This window comes from Carya illinoinensis, chromosome 1, assembly GCF_018687715.1.
Source record: "Carya illinoinensis cultivar Pawnee chromosome 1, C.illinoinensisPawnee_v1, whole genome shotgun sequence".
In the NCBI taxonomy this organism is placed as follows: domain Eukaryota; kingdom Viridiplantae; phylum Streptophyta; class Magnoliopsida; order Fagales; family Juglandaceae; genus Carya; species Carya illinoinensis.
In genome coordinates this window covers 44,483,250-44,506,978 of record NC_056752.1, presented here as the reverse complement: position 1 = coordinate 44,506,978, position 23,729 = coordinate 44,483,250, and the positions used below count along the sequence as shown (strand labels likewise).

The 23,729-nt window shown below is 32.8% G+C and overlaps 1 protein-coding gene and 1 long non-coding RNA gene across 3 annotated transcripts; one reads left to right on the top strand and one right to left on the bottom strand.

The window, feature by feature from the left end:
* Positions 1 to 4,524: 4,524 nt before the first annotated feature.
* LOC122276729 lies at positions 4,525 to 6,332 on the bottom strand. The gene is made up of 2 exons (XR_006228932.1): positions 5,919 to 6,332; positions 4,525 to 5,837 (listed from the first exon to the last, which is right to left on the bottom strand). It is a non-coding gene; the product is annotated as an uncharacterized LOC122276729 (long non-coding RNA).
* Positions 6,333 to 17,242: 10,910 nt separating this feature from the next.
* Positions 17,243 to 23,036, top strand: LOC122276715 (protein NPGR2-like). 2 transcript variants are annotated; one of them, XM_043086624.1, is made up of 6 exons: positions 17,243 to 17,565; positions 18,136 to 18,416; positions 19,569 to 19,821; positions 20,235 to 21,451; positions 21,867 to 22,020; positions 22,506 to 23,036. In XM_043086624.1, exons 2-6 carry the CDS (start codon positions 18,162 to 18,164, stop codon positions 22,820 to 22,822), a joined length of 2,196 nt encoding a protein of 731 aa, XP_042942558.1. In that variant the 5' UTR covers positions 17,243 to 17,565; positions 18,136 to 18,161; the 3' UTR covers positions 22,823 to 23,036. The 2 variants fall into 2 exon arrangements, with proteins under 2 accessions (XP_042942558.1, XP_042942566.1); XM_043086632.1 differs by lacking the exon at positions 17,243 to 17,565 and adding an exon at positions 17,599 to 17,769.
* Positions 23,037 to 23,729: the final 693 nt, after the last annotated feature.

The following is a 23,729-nucleotide window of genomic DNA, read 5'->3' as shown; positions in this document are numbered from 1 at the left end:
AAAACAGAAACTTTTTCCTCAACTAGTTTTGATAAATCTCTTGATCTATAACTTATAAATATATGACCTTCAAACCAAACCATCACATGGTTTAAAAAGATGTCATAAAACATATATAAGCTTCTAATTCAAGATCACATGGTTAGAAATTAACCAAAACATAAATTTAGCCAAGAATATTCACACTTTGGCTTATCTGAATATCCCTTTGCATACAATTTCATATCTTTGAAACTAACATCAAATATCTTCAAAATAATAATATAACATGTATATAAGATACTTAGGATCCTCCAATAAAATTATTAAAGTCATTAGAATAGGTTTAGACCACCAAAGAGTTAAACTTTCTCAAAACAGAAACTGTTTTTCTTCTTCCAGTTTCTAAGTTTTTAAATCTAAAAAAATATTTCATCAAAACCTTTAATCATGCAAAAATATTCAACCAATAGTCACATATACATGTTAACAATACTCCATAAAAATTTCGGACCAATATCTATCCATTAGCTTGGTCAAAAACTTCAAACTATAACATATTCTCCAATTTATCTCCCAGAATGACCTTTCTATAGTTTATATAATATTTGACTGACCAAATGATCTTCAAATGGGGAAAATAATATATCCATGTAAATTAGACTAAAAAATGAACAACTTATATGAAGGAGACTTTATGATAAAACACTTACAAAAGCTTCGAAATGGGCGTGCAAAAGAACTCCTAAAAGCTGTTCGAGAGAAAGTATTTGATATTCTTTTAAATGAACGTGTAAATGAAGATAAGTTTGTAGGTGATGGCTGGAGCTACATATGGACGAGATAAGGAAGATGATAAGGCTGGAGTTGAGAGTTGAGTGTAGTTTTCTCCTACCCAAAATATCTATAAAAGATTATCTCATAATATTCTATCCAATAATATCTACAAAAAATCAATTTAAGATATTTTTATCTAATAATATCTATAAAAAGCAACTCAAAATATTTTTACCCAATAATATTTATGAAAATTACCTCAAGATATTTCTTTTTATCCAATAATATCTACAATTTTGAACAGACGTTTTGTCCGAAAATATGAAAAAAATGTTATTGTGCCATAAGACTTTAAATAACCCTCCGAGTCTAATGGCACAAGCCATAATACATTTTGACACTTCTAACTATCTCCAATAATCAAAAACACACTTCTGATACCATAGTAAATAATAATACTAACTATGTAGTTAGACAAAAACCTATACGATTAATGGATTCGTGAAAACTTATGGGGTTTTCACGAGGTTCCTAAAGTTAATAGAAATTTCACAATTGAATGTCTAGCGGGCTGTTACACTTCACATATATGATTATTTGAAGCTGTTACAAAAGAATCAAATGAATTGATGACTTTTATTCTAGAATTTGGAAGATGTCCTAACCTAAGATGATGTATATCAGAAGTGGCATTACAAGCTTTAGCAAAAATTGAAATAGAATGTAAACTGATCGAATTAGACTTCTCAATTTTTGTAGCAGCAGGTATGTGTTGTAAGTGGTATAAACCTGACTTGACTTCAGCAAGTCCAATCATTTTCCATTTGTTGAGATCCTACAAAACACATTTGGATTGGAAGAAGAGTAGACCAAGTCAGTTATCTTTTGTCAATCTTGAAGCAAAAATAAGATTGATATTGAATGTAGGAACATAAAGTTTATTATACAGTGTTATGTCAAGTGAAAAAAATGACATTTCCAGTGAATACAACTGGAACAGATTGGCCATTTAGAAGATGGACTTTGCAAGGTTCAGTGGGCATTTTTATTAAGGTAAAAAGATCAAGACAACAGATCATATGATATGTTGTCCCAGTATCCAAAATCCAAGTGAAAGTATTCTTTGAATTAGATGTTGTATTATAGGGTAGATAAATACCTGAAGTTGTTGCAATATTAGCAACTGGAGTGGAGTTGATGTTTGAATTGGACAAGCTATTGGCAAGAGTAATTAAATTTTGAATTTACTCTTAAGAGAAAATAGTATTGCAATTACTTGCATCCTGCTCCAAAGATGAAACATTGTTTGCAATAGGTAATCATGAAGTTCTATTTTCGGGTTGGGCAGAAATGGATCTTTTGCCTAGAGGACCCTTCCAGCTAGGGGGATGGCCAATGAGTTAGAAGCACTTATCTACTAAGTGACCAGAATATCCACAATGGGAACATATTGCATCTATTTTGCCTCTTGGTTTCTTAAACTTGGTAACATTTGTTGAATGTTGCCTCTGAGGTTGTGTAGCAAACATGGCATGTGAGTCAAGGGAAATACCAACAATATTTGTTAGTGACCTTTGACTTTCTTCTTGCAGTAACAGGGAAAAGACCTTGCTCATCGAAGGCAATGAAGATTGAAACAGCAGTTGATTACGCAATGTTGAATAAGAATCATGCAAACCAACCAAGAATTTCATTACATAATCAACTTGTTAGCGCTTAGCTAGATTCTTCAAAATTTCACAAGAACATTCTTCAAGATTTCCACAACGACAAACTAGAATTGGGTGGTAGCTAATGTATTCGTCCCTTAGGGTTTTAAACTCACTAAAATATTTAGTGACAAACTTTGACGCTTGAGAAATAGAACTAAGTGATTTTTCCAACAAGAAAACCCTAGGGCCATCACTACGAAGATATCGAATCTTGAGTTCCTCCCAAATCTCGAAGGCACTTGTGAAGTAAAGAAGGCTTCCACAAATTTCTTTGGAAATCAAATTCATTAGCCAGGACAAAACTAGGTTGTTTGCCTTAAGCCAAGCAATTCAAAGTGTCTGATTCTCAAAAGATGGTTGAGATAAACTGCCATTAATAAAGGTAATCTTATTCTTCACTGTAAGTGCGATAGAGACAGAGCGACTCCATGCTACATAATTCTCTCCAGTGGAGATTTCAGAAACCAACAAAGCACCTGGATTATTAGATGGATACAAGAAATAGAAGCTTGAAGAATCATCAGAATGATTGGTTCTTGGAGGATCAGAATTGGGATTAGATTCTACCATAAAAGCATAAAGAGAAATCAAGATTGCAGCAGAAACTTGATACACGATGATAACATGTAAAATTGCTAAGAATTGTGAAATGAAAAATGAGGGATACGGAAGAGAGAACTTCGCTTCTTCTCATTAACCGAATGAAAAATGACTTTTTCAAAAAATAAAACCATACAAAATATCCTATTTATACAACTTAAGATACAATCAAGTATGTTATTTTGAGGCTAACTAACTTAACCATCAAACTAGATTAGGAATTAATAAAATCCCTTGTTTGGCTTCTCAGGATTTCCTTTCCAATTCCTTAATATGGTTTTCTATATTCCAACAGCTTAGGTGGTTGGATATTATAGCAACGAAATAACCAGTGCATTGTTGGGTTGTTTATAGTTTGAAGATTTACAATCATTGCCAACCCCTAATAATCCCACAAAACAAAACCTGCAATTGACAATCAGGATCAAAAGAAATTTTAAATATATATATATAGCCAAGTAAATTCATAATTACACAAAATCTATGTGGCGCTTGAACTGCATGCATCGTGCTAATAGTTAGAGGTAAACTTCTTGTCCTTGCTGTTATATATATATATAAAGAAAAATGTTCTAACCACAAATTGATTACACAAAAGAAATCTTACAAATTGATGTGATTTGATGTCGTTTGTCAAATTGTAAAGTTATTTTTATTATAAAACAGATCTAACGGATTACATAAAGTCATATTAATTTGTGAAATTATTTTTATGTAATTCATTTATAGCAATAGCACCACTCATATATAAAACATAAGAGATCTATTGGGTGATGCGTCCAAGCTTTGCCAATCGAGTTACAAACTGAAAGGGCCTCAGTCTAGCTGCCAGCTCTTGCGTTGGAGTTGTTGTGTGGAACTTTGTTTTTATGTTTTTTAATTCTTGGAGTATTCATATAAAAACAAGAAACAGGATACAGCAATGAGTTAAGAAAGGAGTATGACGTATGAATAAAGGTCCAACTCTCCGATTAAAAATAATAATAATAATAATAATAATAATAAATTTTAAATAGATAAATTTTATGTAAATTTCTTTATAAAAAATAAGTCTCATTAATAAAAAATGATTATTTTTAAACTTTTAAGGTGAAATTCATTTTTTTATAAAGGTTTGTACAATTAAGATTTGTACGAAGAATTGTCACTTTTATAAATCATTTCTCAAGAAAATAAAATGACGGAGGAGCAACACCTTGTATGATCGGTGATATTAATGAAATGAAATAAAGGGTTGGATAAAGATGGTGGGAGCATATGACGACTCTTCCTTATCCTCGTTCGTATGACCACGACCAAACACTGAAAAGCCATCGTCCCAATCCTCAAGCAACCCAGGTGGCTGCCATGAAAACAGAGTTGATTACCAGTACTAAAACCAAGTTACCAACCGCCACCTCAGGCTTAGCTTTTGTCTTTAAAGGGAAAGTGGACAACAAAAGGAAATAGAACCTGGTGAAGAAAACTAAAATCTGAATTGTGTTAATATAATGGATTGGAAAACCTATTAATTAACGTCACACGAAAAAATATCGGGGACATCAGACATATATCACGTCCTTAATTCCTAAAAAAGACGGCTTTCTTGGAAGAGAAGACTCGGTAACCATCTACCCGGCCGGTAAACAAATTACCTCCAGCCCCAGAGGAGAGACAAGCGTACAAGGCCCTCATCTGAGGCCATGGCCACCCGTCTTGAAATTCCAATTACGTCGTACGTTAATCATCATTTTCACATCACACCTACACACACAAGTCACTTGCGCGCATACATGTATGGAGATCACCAACTATCAAGGACAAATCCATCCGTGCGTTTCCATTCATATATGCGCGCGGGCATCGGAAGCTCCCGCTTCTTCAATAGTCAGCTGCGAGCTTTCACGGACTCTTCAAGCTCCATCTATATGACATGTTATATATGATTCGTAACACATGCATAACGTAATTACATGAATATATACATAAATCAACTGCGACGAATGAACAAGATCAAGATATTAAAGCATTTCTCATGGTTTTCCACCCAGAATCCCACATGGAGCTCATTACGAACCAAAAACTAATACAACAACACACAAGGAGGCAGAGAGAAGTGTAATTTTAACATCATTCCCGTGAGGAACATTCTAGAAAGAAAGAGATGAGAAATGAGCCTTCCCTAATTTCATTCGGTTTTGGTTTCCATATTATTACGGGGTACTCCGATACCCCACCGTCTTCTCCGGAGTCCGAATTGATACAATTAACAGGTAGGTTATCGCGCGCATGAGCGCTCTACCTCGTTTGACGTACGTGGACCAACCAAGGGACGCCACATAAGAACCCTGAGCTTTGTTGGGGTCACATCTGAACCCACCGGGCCAGTTGCATAGGGTTGACAACTCCAGTGATGTGGGCCCCATCCGTCTTCAGTATGCTCGCCACCTCAGCGTAACTTTGGTGCACCTTCTTCACGTTGGCCGCCTCCACTTCCGGCTTCCACCTCTTCGACTCGGCCGACGAACTTGCTAGCGGCATCGCCTCGGCTCGTACCGGTTCGAATTTCCGGCCGAACAGGGTACCATTAGTCAGAAACTCGTATGCCATGTAACCGGCTAAGAGCCGATTCGAAGAGAGCCCATCGCCTGGCTTAGCAGCTGGTGTTGGAGCGGAAGTCAGTGTAGCCGACGGGTTTAAAAATGAGTACGGTGGTGCTTCTCTCTCCTTACGCTTTCTGGAGGCCCCAGGCGTCAAAATCGGACGGGCGTGGGTACTACTCATCCCAACCTTTTAAATGATGCCACGTCACAACTCGAAAATTTTAGGGGGTAAAAACGTAAAGCTGCTTTCAAGGGGATAAAAGGCTACCTGCTTAAATGCGTCAAATCGAGAGGTATGGGTCAAAGCACCATAAAAATGTCGAAAAGAACCCTAGGATTTTAAAGAAAATAGGAAAGGCAAAACGAACGAATAGAGAAATAAAAGATTTACAAGAAAGAGAAAATAAAAGAAAGAAGAGAGAAAAGTGGGGGCTGGGGAGGGTTGGGGGTATAAATCGGATCCAAAGAGCGAAGGCCAAAGCAAATGGGAGCGGGTCGGATCCTCGGGTACGGAAGGTGGCGGGAGATACTGTGCCGCCAAGCCTGGTGTCGGTGGAGGGAACGTCAGAGTGTATGTGCGTGAGAGGAATTATAAAATAAGAGAGAGAGAGAGAGAGAGAGTATAGAAATGTAGAGAGAGAGGGGAACGGGTGGGGGAGAATGCCAGAATGGAGTAGCGCTATCGGCGTGGTTCTTATACTTCAAGTGGAAGGTCGTCATCAATTTGCCCCGTTTTCTTTATGTATTTTCCTGAAATGCCATCCGGTAATGCCGGTCGACAAAACTGCCCTGTAATTTTTTTTAAAAATGCTACGTACAGTTGTAGAATTACAAATACCGTACAATTGTTTTGAAAAAAAGTAAGATACATAATTAAAAAGTTAATTTTTTTTTCATGTGGGTCCCATATTAATTTATTTTTTTCAAAGCGACTGCACGCCACTTGCACAATTACGACTGTAAATATCATTTTTTTTTTTATCCAAAAAAAAATCTTTTTTAAATTAAGAAATAAATAAACTTACGTTTTGTTCCATTAAGATGTTTAAGTTCTTACAGTTTTATAATAATTATTACTTATGCAAGTTTATTAAAGAGTTTTAAATATGCAGGCGGGCTATAGATAATTTTGTTTTATTTTTTAATCTATTATTTTATTATTATTATTTTATTTTATTTATAGGAGATATTATTTTATTATTAAAACGCACAACTTATCAAAATGAAAGTCTCAAAGCGACACATACACGTTTTGAATTGGTTTTGTTAATCTGAGATCGTATTTTAACTAAGGGTATAATCAGTCCCATTGAGGGCGTCACCGATCAAAAATTTTGATGCAACCTTTTTATTAGACTATTACATCTATCGGTCCGATTAAGTCTCTATGAGTTAAAAAAAAAAAAAAATTCCCATCTTTTTTTTTAATTATGTTAATATTTACTAATTTAGTACTTTAATATTCATAATTGTCTATATTAAAATTATAACATTTTATATATAATTAATGAATATTAAATAATTTAATTATCCATAGATTATTCATATTTAATTGCAACTTAGATATCTTAAAAAAATTACCTAATTACTTTAATTATATGTAAATAATAGAGCATGTATTTACATACAATACCATATATTTTCATATGACTTATTGTATGATATATTAGTTAATTGATTTTTATATGGTCAATAGTAATATATTAAATGAAAATTATATAATTAACTTATACAATTAATATATAAAATAATATATTATATATTTACAAAATATAAAATTTATATGTAAGGGATTTAGTCGGTTTTGGTTAAGTCCAGTTCAAAAAAATCACACCTTAAAACCAAACTAAAAATCAAATTTTGAATACACCATAGACCAAGACCGAGTATCGTTGAAAATCGAAAATCAATATTCCCAGTTAGGTCGGTTTTTTAAATCCCCTTTTTCAGTCCCGACTAAAAAACTTTAACCCCTAATTTTAACCTTGAAATCCACTATTTTCTTCAATTTATTTGTTATTCTGTGTTCGTTTAGATCAAGTCCTTTTGTTATTTTCTCAATTATGCTGTTTAAGGTACGATGGGGGCTTTTAGTCTCCTACTGTAAACAGATTACGCAAGCATTGAATGATTCTACATTTTTAAATGGAAAATGAACCTTTTTCTTTTTTCCTTAGGAGTTTCATCTATAAATTTATCACATAAATTTTAAAATTTAAATATTACTAATCAGATTTTAAAAATTTAATATTATGAATCAAATTGTAATATTAAAGTAATATAAATGATATTTTTTACACACTAACCTGAGAATAAAATAATTATTCTTTTTATTGATTGTACTGACTTTTGTGAATTTAGAATTGTTTTTTTCTATCGCTTCTGTAGACATCATAACGGATATTTTTTGATATTTTTTACACACTAATCTGAGAATAAAATAATTACTCTTTTTATTGATTATACTGACTTTTGTGAATTTAGAATTGTTTTTCTCGATCGCTTCTATAAATATCATAACGGATATTTTCTCCTTTATTTTGAGTCTTTTTTCTGTTTCAACACAAATATAACACCTATTACATATGTGTCTCAAATTTATTATTTTTTTTAAAAAAAGTACGTGGAACTTATACACTTGACTACAAATATCATTTCTTTTATTAAAATATATTAATATAGTGTAGTGCATGCCAGCCTAATACCGATTAAGAACCATTTGCTATGAATGATTGACAATTGGGTTCCCACATCAAACTCACTATGAGATTAATGACTCTACTGAAAGTATGGGTAATCACGAATCAAGATATAATTAGTATGGTTTTAGTGCGATTCAAGCAATAAGTTTGTACCCTACCCATTCATATTACGTATATGATTTTAGAATAATGTTATATACAATTTTAGTATGTATAAATTTCACGCATTTCTTTAAAAAAAAAGTGAGTGTATTATAAAATATTAATTTTCATGTGCATCCCAAATTTTTTCTTCTTTTTTGTTTAAGAAAATATGTAAAATTTATACACACTAAGATTGTATAAATCATTTTCCTAACTTTTATGTCTTGATCTGAACAACATTGAATGTTAGAAACAACAAAGACACCCTACCTAATATTAATTTTTACTATTTTTTTTTTTTTAATATAAGAGTAGGAGGTTTTAAATTTAGATTTTTTGTTTAAAAAATCAGATTATATACTATCAAGTCATTAAAACTCTTGACATTCTACTAATTCTTGAAACATCATTAAGCCTACCTAAGTAATAAAGGGTTCTACATGTATGGCTAGGCTAGCACCACCATCCGTTGAAATTAATGCATTATTTTTACTCGGCAGGTGAAAAGATAAGTAGAGCCAAACGTGATGGTCAAGGTTTAATTATAAAATATTACTATTCAGTTTCAATATGCATTAACGTTAAAGCTTCTTTTAAGGTACGTACTTCTAGTGGATTCCCCTTAATCATGACTTATGCCAAGAAAAAACCATGAAAATAGCCTACTTGTGGATTGAATTAAGGAGAGAATTTACTGGTTTTGAAAAAATTGGACAACTTTTACGGGTGGACCACTAACACTACACACCAAATCGAGGGAAAAAGACATTGTTTTATTTTCCTGAAAGCAGGTCAGGATGATACCCCCATTATCCGGACTGGTCGGAATTTCGGCTGGTGGGGTTAGAAAAACATGGCACGATTTGACTCCTTCCTTGTCCAGGAAGATGCTTTATGTTGTTAATATATGAAAAGTATAAATAAAAGAATATGAAAAAATTATATAAATGACCCAATATTATTATATATCACAAGATGTCATGTCATTAAGATTGTTTATATAAATATTAATGGCATAATACTCCTAATAAGATGCGATATTCCGATATTATCTAATAATTACTTACTATGTACTATAACAAATATCTATTATTTTGAGATTTGAGATCTCCATAGTCTTGCCATTTATCTTATTGGAACTTTAAAAGGTTGGGACTTCAATTATGCAAGAGCAATGGCATAATAATATATATGGATAGAAAGTTAGGCCAGCCTCCATAGAAACATCTTCCGCATTTAAGGAATTGTCTTCTCTTTTTTAAAAATTTTATGTGTAATTACTTTTCTGTATTATTTACGTATGCTACTAATATAATTAGTTGTGTTATTTTTAATATAAAATCACTATTTTAACTAATTATATCAATAAAATATATAAAAAATACATAAAAATAACTATATCTAATAAAACTCTTTCTTTTTTTTCTTTTTTTGTGCCAAACCCATATTTGTTGAAGAAAAAATCGTTTGCAGCCTGCCAAGGGAACCGGGGGCACCACGTCCCATGTGGCCAGTTGCAAATATAATTTTTCTTCTTCCTAAAAACTAACTTTTTCATAGGGGTGGGCAGCGAGCCCCGCACCCCGCTACCCAACCCCCCCGTTCACCCCACCCCTGCACGACGGGGCAGGGTACACCGCCCTGCATCTAGTCCCCCTAGCGGGGGCGGGGGGCGGGGGGCGGGGAGGGCCCAACCCCGCCCCTCCCTCACCTATATATATATTATATATAAACATAAATATTTATATATACAAAAACATAAATACATGTTTATATATATAAATACATATTTATATTTTACAAATTGTGTATATATAAATTATAATTTGTTAGATTTGTTTACAAATTATGCATTAGCAAATGTAAAAACTATATAGTTTAAAAATTACTACACTACAACTTACACAAAATATGTATTAGTAAATTTAAAAATTACATAATTTTTAAATTATAGTATTTACAAAATTTAAATTTACAATTTAGATCTAAAAATATATTTTTTTTATCATTTTTAGATCTAAAAATAATTTTTTAAAATAATAAAATATAGTTAATATTTAAAGTAAAAATAAGCCAGGATAGATTGGATATCCACCTCGCACCCTGCCTAGCGGGGCGGGGTACCCCCGCGAGGATGCAGGGACTGGTGGCGGGAAGGAAAACCCAACCCCCACACCATATGGGGCAGGGAGGGGCTACCCTGCACCAGGTAGCACCCCTACTTTTTCATCTCTATTCAAATTCTCTTACTTTTCCCTCCGTGAACTTCAACGAACCATCCGCAGCTTATTAGCACTGTTAATGGCGACTCATTTGTTCTTTTCTGTTCCCTTATTTACATTTATAAGCCATTATTACTAAGCTCTTCTTTTCTGTATTATTTGTTTTTCCTTACTCCTAATGGTACTCTTATGACCATATTGCTAAGCTTAAAACTACGTAGGAAAACAAAATCCCAAAAAGCTGCCATTACTGAGTTTAGCGAAGCCATAAGTGTCCAGGTCAAGATTGGACGACAGTTAAGGGTCTAATCACAAACTTTATGCTGGGTTTGCAATTTTTGTTGTGGGTATTCTTTTTTAGTTCTAATTGTGTATTTGGGTCTGGAAGAAGAGATCGTGTTGCCTGTAGCAGAACAATGATCCAAATGCCGTGAAGAAAGACGCAACGATGACTACGACGCGATCTCTACGCAAGTGTCCTTGTCTTTGCTATTTAACATGAATCCTTCCCTCCCCTCTCGTATGTGTTTTCTTCACTTCACCTTTTTCTTTCTTTCTTTCTTTCTTTTTTTAATATATATTTTTTTTTGGGCTGACGTGGTATGCCGATTTTTCCGTGGTTTCGCAACTCGTTTGCACGTAGCAAAGCTGCATTTGTTAATGGCTAAGAAGAAACAGGGCTTGTTTGACGTCTGTAATGGGCTTAAGAGCCAACATGTTTGGCCATAAAGACAAAACATAAAATTCTCATATTATTATTATATTTTTTAAAAAATTTTACATAAAATATAATAAATAATTTAATTTTTTTAAATATTAATTTAATTTTTTTAAATTTTAAAATAATAATAATATTATTATTAAAAATAATATTTTAAACTTTTATTTAAAATAAAAAATTTTCATTTCACTTACCAAACTTAAAAAAAAAAAGTGACGGTGAAAAAGATGGGTGATGTTGCAAGAAACTATTCAACCAAAGGATAATAATAGATTTACCACCTATTTACTATTCATTTACTATTCTAATGTATTTAAAATTTTTATTTTTATTATTATTTTCTTTTAAGTATTTTTTTAATATCCATAATCATTAAAAAAATTTAAAAAAATATATACAACTATATTAATAGTCATTTCTTTAATCATTAAGTAAAAATTAAAAATTAAAAAAATTTTAAAAAAATAAAAAGAATAATAAAATAATGATAATATGATACTAAGCCTATCATTATTTATTAAGTAATTAGCAAGCAAGGATCGACGTAGGAAGGACAAAAAATAAGTGTAGCCGTAAAAGGCAATTGCAGCTAAAGCGTGGTGATAATAGTAGTGGGGGTTGTACATTTATGCATTAATTGGGCGATCGGCGATCAAGTTAGTCGCTGTGACATTTAATGCCAAGGCAAGCGGGTACAAGTTAGGTGAACTGTGTATAGTAAAATGAGAAAAATGATTTTAGATAAAATTTAAATAAAATATTATTAAAATATTATTATTTTGTGAGTTAAAAAAATTAAATTATTTATTATATTTTATGTAAAAATTTTAAAAACTGTAATAATAAAATGATATTAAACATTTTCACTATTCAAGCAGGAGTCTCTTTTTTTTCAAGCAATATATGCATTTATTCAAAAACTACTACAATAGAGTAGCGGGTTAATATTAAAATAATTAAACAATATTAAAGGGAGGGTCCACTCGGGAAATCCAGGATATTTGGAGGGATCCAGTTTAGGAGTATGCTTCCAAAGACTTAATTAGAAGTCGCACATTGCACTAGTTGATGCATACATCGATTTTGAGATCGATAAATTTTTTTTGCAGTCCACTAGTCAAAGCCTTGTAGCAAAAAATGAATGTCTCTAGTGGTTGTCTACATAATCCAATATGTTGCTACTTTCTGATTGTTGATGGCCAAAATTGTCTCCTTCAATGATATTTTATAAGGCCTCGTTTTACTCCTTTTATTACTGCCATTAGTGCTATTAAAGCTTTTTCTATATTGGAATTTGTATTATGGATGACTTCTGCTTGGGCAAAGAGAGGAGCGCCTTTTTTCATTTCTGCATATAGCTTCTATGATGCTTTCATTTTGTCTAACAGCTACATCGAAACAGAGTGAGAGAACTCTTGTTGGTGGTGGATGCCAAGTAGGTTCCTGCTGAGCTTCTATGTTGGCCCAGACTGCTAGGTGCTCTTTGAATTTTTGTGTGACTATTGTGACAAACCAGTGAATGGGAGGGCATTGAGCATCATGGGTGATTTGATTTCTAGTGAATCAGATGTTATCCATTGCAATGATTGCAAAATTTTGGAAAGGATGAGATTCTTCTTGTGGTATCCCTAGTTTTCTTGAGGGATTAAGGATAATTAAGATCCAGTTGTAGATGGGAAGTTGAGCAAAAGTTTTAATATTTAATGGTCATTTAGATTGTTTCCATAGAATTTGAGAGAAATGGCAGTTAAAGAATAGGTGGGACATGCTCTCTTCTTCATTAATGCACCAAATCCTTCCAACCAAATCAAAACTCAAAAGATTTATCCTTACAACCAAACCAAGCGGGGGTCTTAAACTTAAGAGTACTGATTTTGACTGAGAAAGTGTGCCTATCACTTTCTTAGCCCCTCAATATTTTCCTTGTCAATATTTCTATGTTTTAATATAGAAATACTAATAAGGAAAATATTATTTAACCCCTCAATATTATTGTTCAAAAGTACCATTTGAGTATTTTAATTTTTTTGTTACGTAGTAATTAAAAAAATGACTATTAATGAAATTGTATATTTTTTTATTCTTAATAATTAAGAATGACAACAAAATATTTAAAAACATGATTAAAAAAAAAAGAATAAAAAATTTGCACTAGCAGTAAACGCGGGGCAGCCTGCTTGCACCATCCTACTGGAAAAAAGATCAAATAAAGTGATTGGTACACTTTTGGGTCAGAATTCTTGATTCACAAAGTATTATCTTGAAATTAATATGGACGATACTAGGGAACAAAATGGTGCCCCGAGTTGTAACAAGTACCGACAAGTGTAAATGCATTTTTTTCTCTTTTAATTATTTTTAAACATTTTTAAATATTATTATAATTTTTTTAAAAAACTAACTTATTAATAGTCACTTCCTTAATCATTAAATAAAAAATAATAATCAATTTGGTTGATAAGCTTCTTTGGTCTAAGTAGTATTTTCGAATTACCATCGGGTCTTGTGCTTATAAAAGCATTGGTCAACAACGAGCAAAGTTGAGCAAAAATTTAAAAATTCGATTCCGAATCGAAAATGCTTCAATTTTGTCAAAATAGAGTTGGAGTCGCATTTTTTTTTAAGTCAGAGTCAGAGGTGTTATTGGACCAACTCGACTTTAATTCAATCCGACTTCAACTTTATGCTACGAATCTGACTTTGCCATTTGAATTCGACTTCGATTTTGTACATAGGTTATAAAAATATGTATTTATTTATATATTTATCATATATACTAGTATATTTATATAGCTATATAACTATAATCTATATAGTTAAATTTAATAATATACTATTATGAGCTAATTATTATAAAATAATATACTTATAATATAATATAAACAAACTAATAATAGTTTAGTATATATATGTAAACATCATAGTATTTCTACCATACATAATCAAGTATATAAATAAGTTAGACACTAATATTATAATAAGTTAATAACACATAATACTAGTTTACTAAAATATAATAACGTGTAATTAGATACTAGAAATTCTAGTATATAAGTTAGAAATAAGTTAGATATTAGTATAATAACATGTAATACTAATATATAATAATATGTAATTAAACACTATAGTATAAATATTATATAGAAATAAAGTAGACACTAGTATAGAAATAACTAATAAGTCTAGCATAAGGTAATAACACATAATACTAATTTACTAAAGTATAATAATATTTAATTAGACACTAAAAATAAGTCTAATGTAGAAATAAGTTATAAATAAATTAGACATCAGTATAATACAAGAACATATAATACTATAATATAATAACATGTAATTAAACACTAAAAATAATATGTAATACTATAGTATGATAATATATAATTAGATACTATAGTATAAATCGAGTATAAACTAAGTTAAATATTAGTATTAAAATAAATCAGTAGTAAATGATTTAGTTTTAGATTTTATTTTTTAGAAAAACTAAAATTTGAAGGTGTAAGAAAAATTATTTTTTAAAAAATGAATTAAATATGAAGTTAAAAAAAGAGAGCCTAAATTTGACTCCGCTCCGATAAATTAGAGTTAAAATCGGATCAGCAACTACACAGATCAAAGTTGGAGTTCAGATTGATAAAATGGGATCCGGATGGATTCAGGGGTTACGATTTTAGTGCAGAAACACGCCCATGCTTCAATTAGCGAAAAGGAAGTTACAACGTGCTACCAAGACACGATGATAACACAGGAAAGCACATCCATGTTGAAGATTGTCTTTTTTCCCTTTTTTTTTTTTTTTTGTTTTTTTTCATTTCCTTTTAGTAAGAAGAATGTGAAGCCATGCGCTAGTGGAGGAAGACTTCAAATGATGGACATAAGCCGAAAGTAAAAGGATTTATTTAGTGCAAGTTTAGGATTTATAATGCAGTGGCAAATATTTATAGTTTTAGGATTTATAATTTATAACTTAAATTATAAGTATTATTTTTCAAAAGTTTTTTATTGTTTGATAATCATGTATTTAGAGTTCTTTTAAAATTAGTTATATTAATTTTTTAAAAATATATAGTTATTTGTAGGAATTTTTCGATAAAAATTTAAATTTGGTATTTTTTTTAAAAGTAGACTTTTAACTTTTTTAGATAATTAAAATACTTTTTATAAATTTACTAAACATATTATTTTTTTTAAAAAGAATTTTTAAACAATTAAAAATATTTTTTAAACTTTCAAACTCAATTTCAAATAGGCTCTTTGCATAGGATCTTCCATACAAATAAATAAATAAAACTATAATTCTTCCCCATAATGCTTAGTAGTTAGTAGCCAAAGTACAAACCCGTAGATTTTTAAAGGATCCTACAAAATGTATATATAAAATTAGGAAAATGATAATATGATTTTAAATATATTTATTAAATGTGCGTACTTATATTTTTTTTATTTTTTTAATAATTAAAGAAATAATTATTAATAAATTTATATTTTATTTTTTTTAATGATTAAGGTTTGGTTTATTTTTACAAACCATCTCATCTTATTTAATTATTATAATTTTTTTAAACTTTTAAATAAAATATAAAATAAAAAAATAACTTAATTTTTTTAAATATAAAAATAAAAAAAAATTATATTTTAATAATATTTTATTTAATTTTTAATTTTTATTTTATAATCAAATTAAGCCTAAAATTATTTAAAAAAATATAAAAATATTCATTTACACTTTTATGCATATTTAGAATGGACATTTGATAAGCTAGCATTGTCCATAAATGTATAGGGGCTAGGGTGGCCCAATAAAGGACAGAAAACCATAATTTGGAATCATGTCAGTGCATGCAACATCCCATGCTCTCAATGCCTGCCAGAAGTGGGCAAATCAATCACCACCACCGCTACTACTACAAATTAAGTGGAGCCACAAAGGTTCCCCCAATGTGCAATTGCTTGCATCCCTTTCTGTATGATTAATCAATTTAATACGCTCCTCTCCCAGAAAGTCTCCTTTGTAACCTCATATCAGTTGCAGGATACTTGTTATCCAAGATAAAGCATCATGAGCATGTGAGGATTTCTTCCTTTTGAAGTTTTATTTTTTGCCAACTTTTATTCAAACCCATGATTTTAAGGGATCAACAGTACCTATAATTATTTTTTTCCCAATTTCTAAATTTATTTTAAAGAGATATAGATATAATGTGTAGATTTTACGAACTTGAATGCTCGTGTAAGATCTTATATAAGCGCATCATTTGGTTCATTTTTATAGATTAAGCTGTGTTTGGTAAATGCAGAAATCTCATATTATTTAACTACAATTTATAAATAATTAAGTATTATTCACAAATTATTTATTAATTTGTTATTATTATTTACTATTTTTTTTATTCCTATTCACTATTTTTTCAATACTATTCATAGACTATTTGAGATTACCGCAACATCTAGCCTAATATTCATGGGTTGGGAATTAGGATCTATTCTTCTTCTTTTTTTCAATAAATTTTTTAAAAACTGGGATTTTTTAAAAAAAAAAACCATAGGATTAGTTTATTTTGAGTCCTTGGTTTACCTTCTAAAAAAAAAAAACTTTATGGAGGGAGAGAACCTTGGAGGGATCGGCAGTTGACCAATGACCATTTGGGAGAGGACTGATTCCAAACTGACCCACGCCACGCACATTCCTTTAACAGAAAATTATTTGATATTAAAATATTCTTTAAATTATATTAAGAAAGTATAAAAACTCTTTTTCAATTTAGATTTCGTACAGTTATTATAAACAAATAAACAAAATCTTCCTTCTGTTTACACTCGAGCGGACTATTCACACCTACGAAAGTAGATACAAAGAGGTAGATCATAATTTAATGCACGAACTCTGACTTGCTAACACAGTTTGAAGTTTGAACTTTTGAACAGCAGTAGCATAAAGGAAAAAATCGCAGTAAGATCCAAGAGAAACAGAGAAAGCATTAAAAAGAGAGAAAAAAGGTGGTGCAGCTTTGGATTCTTGTTTAGCAAGGGAAAATCAAGGGACCTTTTCTTGTAGGAATTGGAGAGATGCACGTTGGTGGTGATGTCTTGTGGGCTCGGTCAATGCTTTTTGTCAATCAAAAGGTACTTTCTTTAGAAGGTGTTTTGATCTCATTTCTTCCTTCTGCTATGATGCTGTAATGGGTTTCCTTTTCTTCAACTTTGGCTTCCAAAATCATACTGCTTAGCTACATCATAGTTGGCCTCTATTTATTCCATCTGGGTTGTCGTAGAATCTTCTGGGTTTTGAACTATCTTCATCTATGATGGGCTATTAAAGTGCTTAAGGTTTGTTGTTGGCGGATTGTAATTGTTTTGCAGAAATTTTGGTTGGTTTTTCATCTCATGAGATAATTTTGAGTTTCGAATTCTCGGCATTAGGACTTCAGAATTGGAATGTGTTTATGGCATAATAAAATTGTGAAAAAAAAAAACCCTTCTTTGAAATATAAAGTTTGAGATATCAGAGTTATTTTCGTCTTTTAGTTCTTAAATGCTGGGAATCTAATACTCTGCGAATTCACTGGCTGAGAACTTGCATTTGGCTCATGATCTAAGAATTTAAGAGCACTTGTATAATATAGGGGTCGTCTTGTCTTTGTTTTTAGAGGGGTTATGATTGTGTTTGGTTTCTGTGGTTGGTGCTACTCACAGAAAGTTCTCAAGTGGATTGATCCGGTATGAGAACTAAGTATTGGATGAATAAGCTAGTATTCAGCATTCGAGTAAGGTTGCGGAAGATGATGAAGTGTATTTGTTCTGGGGAGCAATTAAAGGTAGATGAAATAGTTCATTCGTCGGACTCACTGGCGACCCGGGACTATTCAGCGAGTGGCTATTCATCCCGAGCTGGTGAGATAGAAACGAGGGTGGACAATAGTAACATTGAAGAAGCAGAGTCGTCTCTTCGTGAGAGTGGTTATCTGAACTATGAGGTCAGTTGCCTGGCATTTGTGCTGATCTCTTGCCTCTGTCGTTGGTTTTTTTTTTTTTTTTTTTCTTGTATATAAGATGACATTTACTCATTTTACCGGTCCCTTTCTGTAGCAAGGACATACCTTTGGTATATCTTTTTACATAGATGCAAAGGTGAATGTCATAAAATATGTTGAAAGGTGGAGACGATTGATTGATGCAAAAATTTGTCTCAAACTAAGGGCCCAATTGGTCATCTTGCAAAATTTAATGGCTCCATGGCATTTTGTATAGTTTTTAATCACCAAGACCAACATTGAAAATGGATCAATTTAAAAACAACATCATAAAGAAGTTGAGAAGAGGGTATTTCATAAAAATTTATATAAATGACTTGTTCCACCCACTAATTCTTGTGTCATCAACATTTGTTCCATGGCATTCTCTCTTTTTTTGGTCAATACAACCCCCGGCCCCCGTGCTACCCAAACGACAGCCAGTATTCTTGTATCATTAACTTTTGTAAATGTCCCCTTGCCAAATTGTACATTGATTGTAGTCAATACTTGGAAGTTGAATGTGTTACGATTGTAATACAACCCCAACACCTCCCCCCCCCCCCCCCCAAAAAAAAAAAAAAATCTTGGAACTATTACTTTTTCTATGATCTCCTTGCTTATTTTAGCATAACACCCTCAAGTTTCACACTGAATACTAAGGATTTAGTTATTCTGGGTATTTTGGTTTCCTGAACCAGTACTTAAAAGTGGAATGGTGTTGCCGTGAGTAATTTCTTTTCATTATTATTTTTGGATAGGTAATTTCTTTCATTATTATTGATCATGTAACATGCTAGTTTTGAACAAATTGTTGAAATTTGTCATTCATACATGATGTGGACATGAAATATTTGACAATGATTGTCTAGGGAATTGATTAAGGTTTATTGTCTTTATTTGTGGGATCTACAATTTTTTGTAAGTTTTTCTTTAAGACTTATTTTATTAGAGGCTTCTTAAGATTTCAGCAAACTCCTCATGTCTGTAGTTTTTGCATAGTTATGGTGATGGCTCCATGTTATCGTTTAATGCTATAATCTGGGGTTTCCCCAAATGTTTCTCAAGATCTTCTTCCCAGTTTTCATGGCTAAGAGAATGCTTAAATTTTCGCAGGAAGCAAGAGCTTTATTAGGAAGGCTTGAGTATCAAAAAGGTAACACAGAAGCTGCTCTTCATGTATTTGAAGGAATAGACATTTCTGCTGTGACCCCCAAGATGAAAGTTTCCATTTCTAGAAGATGCGAACACAATAGACGCCGTTCACAGAGTGATGCTGCCCCGCCAATGTCTATGCATGCTGTTAGTTTACTTCTTGAAGCTGTTTTCCTCAAAGCAAAAGCGTTGCAGAGTCTTGGGAGGTTTGGAGGTATTCCCTCCATCTAAAATTTGACTTCTCATTCTTATTTAACTTCTACCTGCTCGTATTATGTCGGATATCTTTCATGTTGTCTGGTATGTTTTTGGAGCCATGAGCTTGTGAACTTGTTATGAACCAAGCAGCATGCTTATTCTTGATCCCATGGTTGGTTTTATTGACAAATTAGAATTTGTGCATCAGTCTTTGTAATAAATCAACTAGCATTAATTAATTGGTTCTGGTGACCTAAATAACAAGAAAAATCATTGTGCTTGTGTTGGCTCTCTCTCTCTCCCCCCTACATGCAGACTACCGTGTGGTATATATTATGAAAGTGTAAGGTTTCATGGATGGTATAATTACATGGTATAATTGTAATTATAGAAGCACTGTTAAACTTCCTTCCTGACACATTTTTGCAGAAGCTGCTCAATCTTGCAAAGTTATTTTGGATACTGTTGAATTTGCATTACCAGAAGGCTTGCCCGAAAACTTTGCATCAGATTGTAAGTTACAAGACACGCTAACAAAGGCTGTTGAATTGCTTCCGGAGTTATGGAAGCTTGCTGGGGCTCTCCAAGAAGCTATTTTATCGTACCGGCGGGCCCTCCTTTATCATTGGAATCTTGACATGGAAACCTCTGCAAAGATACAAAAGGAATTTGCCATCTTTCTTCTTTATAGTGGTTGTGATGCAAACCCTCCCAATCTTCGTTCGCAGATGGAAAGCTCCTTTGTGCCAAGAAATAACTTAGAAGAGGCTATTCTTCTGTTACTGATTCTACTAAGAAATTTTGTTCTTAAAAGGATTGGATGGGACCCATCAATCATTGATCACCTTTCTTTTGCTCTCTCTGTTTCGGGGGGATTTAGGGCCCTAGCCCATCAGGCTGAAGAATTGTTTCCTAGAATTATGGATAGAAAAGAACAATATCGCACTCTAGCTCTCTGCTACTATGCGGAAGGTGAGGATATGGTTGCTTTGAATCTTCTGAGGAATCTTTTGCATAATCGAGAGAACCATGATTGCATATTGGAACTATTACTGGCTTCAAAACTTTGTGGAGAGAATTTGGTTTGCATTGAGGAAGGGATCAATTATGCTTACAAAGCACTTTCAGAATTGCATGGAAAATGCAGCCAGGTGGCAAGTATTGCAAACTGCTTACTGGGTGTTTTACTGTCTGCTAAATCCAGAGTGGTCACTTTGGATTCTGAGAGAATTTCCAAGCAGTCTGATGCACTTGAGGCACTAGAAACTGCTGAGAGAACGATGAGAGAAAGAGATCCATACATTGTTTATCATCTTTGCCTAGAACATGCTGAGCAAAGGAAGTTGGATGTTGCACTTTATCATGCAAAGCGGCTGTTGGAACTTGAGGCTGGGTCTAGTGTTGACGGGTATGTCCTTTTGGCACGAATATTGTCAGCTCAAAAACGTTTCATTGATGCAGAGGCTGTGATTAATGCTGCTTTGGATCAGACTGGGAGGTGGGACCAAGGAGAACTGTTGCGAACTAGAGCTAAACTTCAGATTGCACAGGGTCGGTTAAAGAATGCTATAGAGACATATACTCATCTTCTTGCTCTTCTTCAAGTTCGCACTAAAAGCTTAGGTTTTGGGAAGAATCTCCTAAAGGTATGTTGCTTTATGGGCAAACGTGTTAGGATTGTTCTTGTGACCCTATCATTAGAAGTCAAAATAGAGAGTTAGGGAAAACTACTTTGATAATTTTTCAAATGTGTCTAGCTGGAATCTCTTTTCAGATATTAAGCTAGATTGCATGATTTCATTTTATAACGGATTACTAATTCCATAGGGGGAATGACGATAAAATTTAAAACATTTATAGAATGTCTATTTAAAGCATACTATTGTTGTCATCATCATCATCATCAACATGATATACTATTTTCCCCATATTCAAAACGCACTAGGAATACGTACTGGTGATTGGTGAAGCTTAAGATTTCTTGGTAACAGGACGGGAGCTTGCATAATTAATATTCACAGAATACTGTTTTGCCAATTTACTTACATTTTTCTCTTATAGAATAGGAGAGACCGTCACCGAAGTTTGGAAATGGAAATATGGCATGATTTAGCTAATGTATATACAAGATTATCACAGTGGCGGGATGCTGAGGTTTGCCTTTCAAAATCTCGGGCTATCAATCCTTATTCTGCTTCTAGATGGCATTCTACAGGTATACTCTGCTTCAAATATTGCTTTAATGCCCTTGGAGACTTTTTATTTTTAGGAGAAAATTAATATTATTGGTGCCCTTGGAGACTTGGAAGTCTAGTTTTTGAATATTTATGGCAACTAATATCAGCTTTAGGAATGAACTTTTAATGCACACTAGATTTATCCTAGCACCCTCTTCCGGAGGTCAATTATAATAGGAGTGTCCTGACTCAAACTGGAATGCTCACCTATGTACTGGAAATAATTCTACTCAAAGTGGGAAAAAGGCTATAGTGGTCTGGGGGCCTTTCTGACTTCCAGAAAACTCGTAGTGATTTTCTTTCTTCATAAATCATAATGGAACCACAAACTGCAGTTTATTGAAATAATATTGAAATGTATTTTGATCTAAATATCTTAAAAACGTTTGCTTTAACATTTAACTGAGTCTTAAGGAGTTTCTTGTTCTGATCTGAAGGACCTTAAAACTTGGTGACTTTTTAGGTTTACTCTATGAAGCCAAAGGTCTCCACCAAGAAGCGCTGAAATCATTTCGAAAGGCATTAGATGTTGAACCTACCCATGCCCCAAGCTTGATATCTGCTGCCTGTGTCCTCCGAGAGCTTGGTGGCCAATCATTGCCGGTTGTGAGAAGCCTTCTCACTGATGCACTTCGACTTGACAGAACAAACCCTTTGGCTTGGTACAATCTTGGGCTGCTCTACAAAGCTGACATCAGGGCAACAGAACTAGAAGCTGCTGAATGCTTTGAGGCTGCAGCTCTTCTTGAAGAATCTGCACCTGTTGAACCTTTCAGATGATCAGCTTTGCACGCACACTTTGTTTTCAGGTTGTAGATTAAAATAGCTTTGTCTATGTGCACTCTTCTTGGTCGAAAATGTAATTTGATTATAAGCACCCCAAGTTGGATGGAGAGAGATTGAGAGAAGAGGAACATGGTAGATTAAAATAGCCTTGTCTATATGCACTCTTCTTTAGAAATTAGAAGTAAAACCTTTACTCCGATTAAGCTCAGTAATCCACTTATTCTATTCTCATTTCAGTTACATATAGTTGCTATATTTCACATAATTATAATATCTAACTCTTCAACCAGCACTCATTGCTATTAAGTATCCCAATTGAATTGGAGGCAAAATTGAATTTAAAGGTTTTTTGAGAAAAATTATTGATATATTTGGAACTTAGAAGGTTATTTTTTCTCCATTCGGAATAGAACACTTGCTCCCTCCTACCTCGTAGGGCTCACGATCTCCGTTTTCACTGATCATTCGATCTTCTGGTATCTATTGCCATCGCTCCATTTCAATTCATGTATATATGGTCTCCATCATGTGACGCCGCATTTTCACCGTCCCAATGCCTGCATGCACCCCACCCCTTCCCTTGTTAATTTCCCCGCCCATGCAATTGCCGACCATTTACTTTGACGCGTGGCCCCATGAGAAATTCTCGAATGATTTTCCCGCTATCGTAACTTATTACTATAGTACTTACACCCCTACCCCCTACTGCATGCATGCACTATATATAGCCTTCTTAACTTGCTGAACCGTTGCATCAACTGTATTAACGACGAGCATTTTTTTTTTTCCTGTTATCCAATCCATTAAAATACTGGATCGGAACCAGACCATTAATTTGGGTTGTACTATATCCTTACTTTCACTCTTTTATTTTTTTACAGCAGTACGCGGGTTGGTGCAT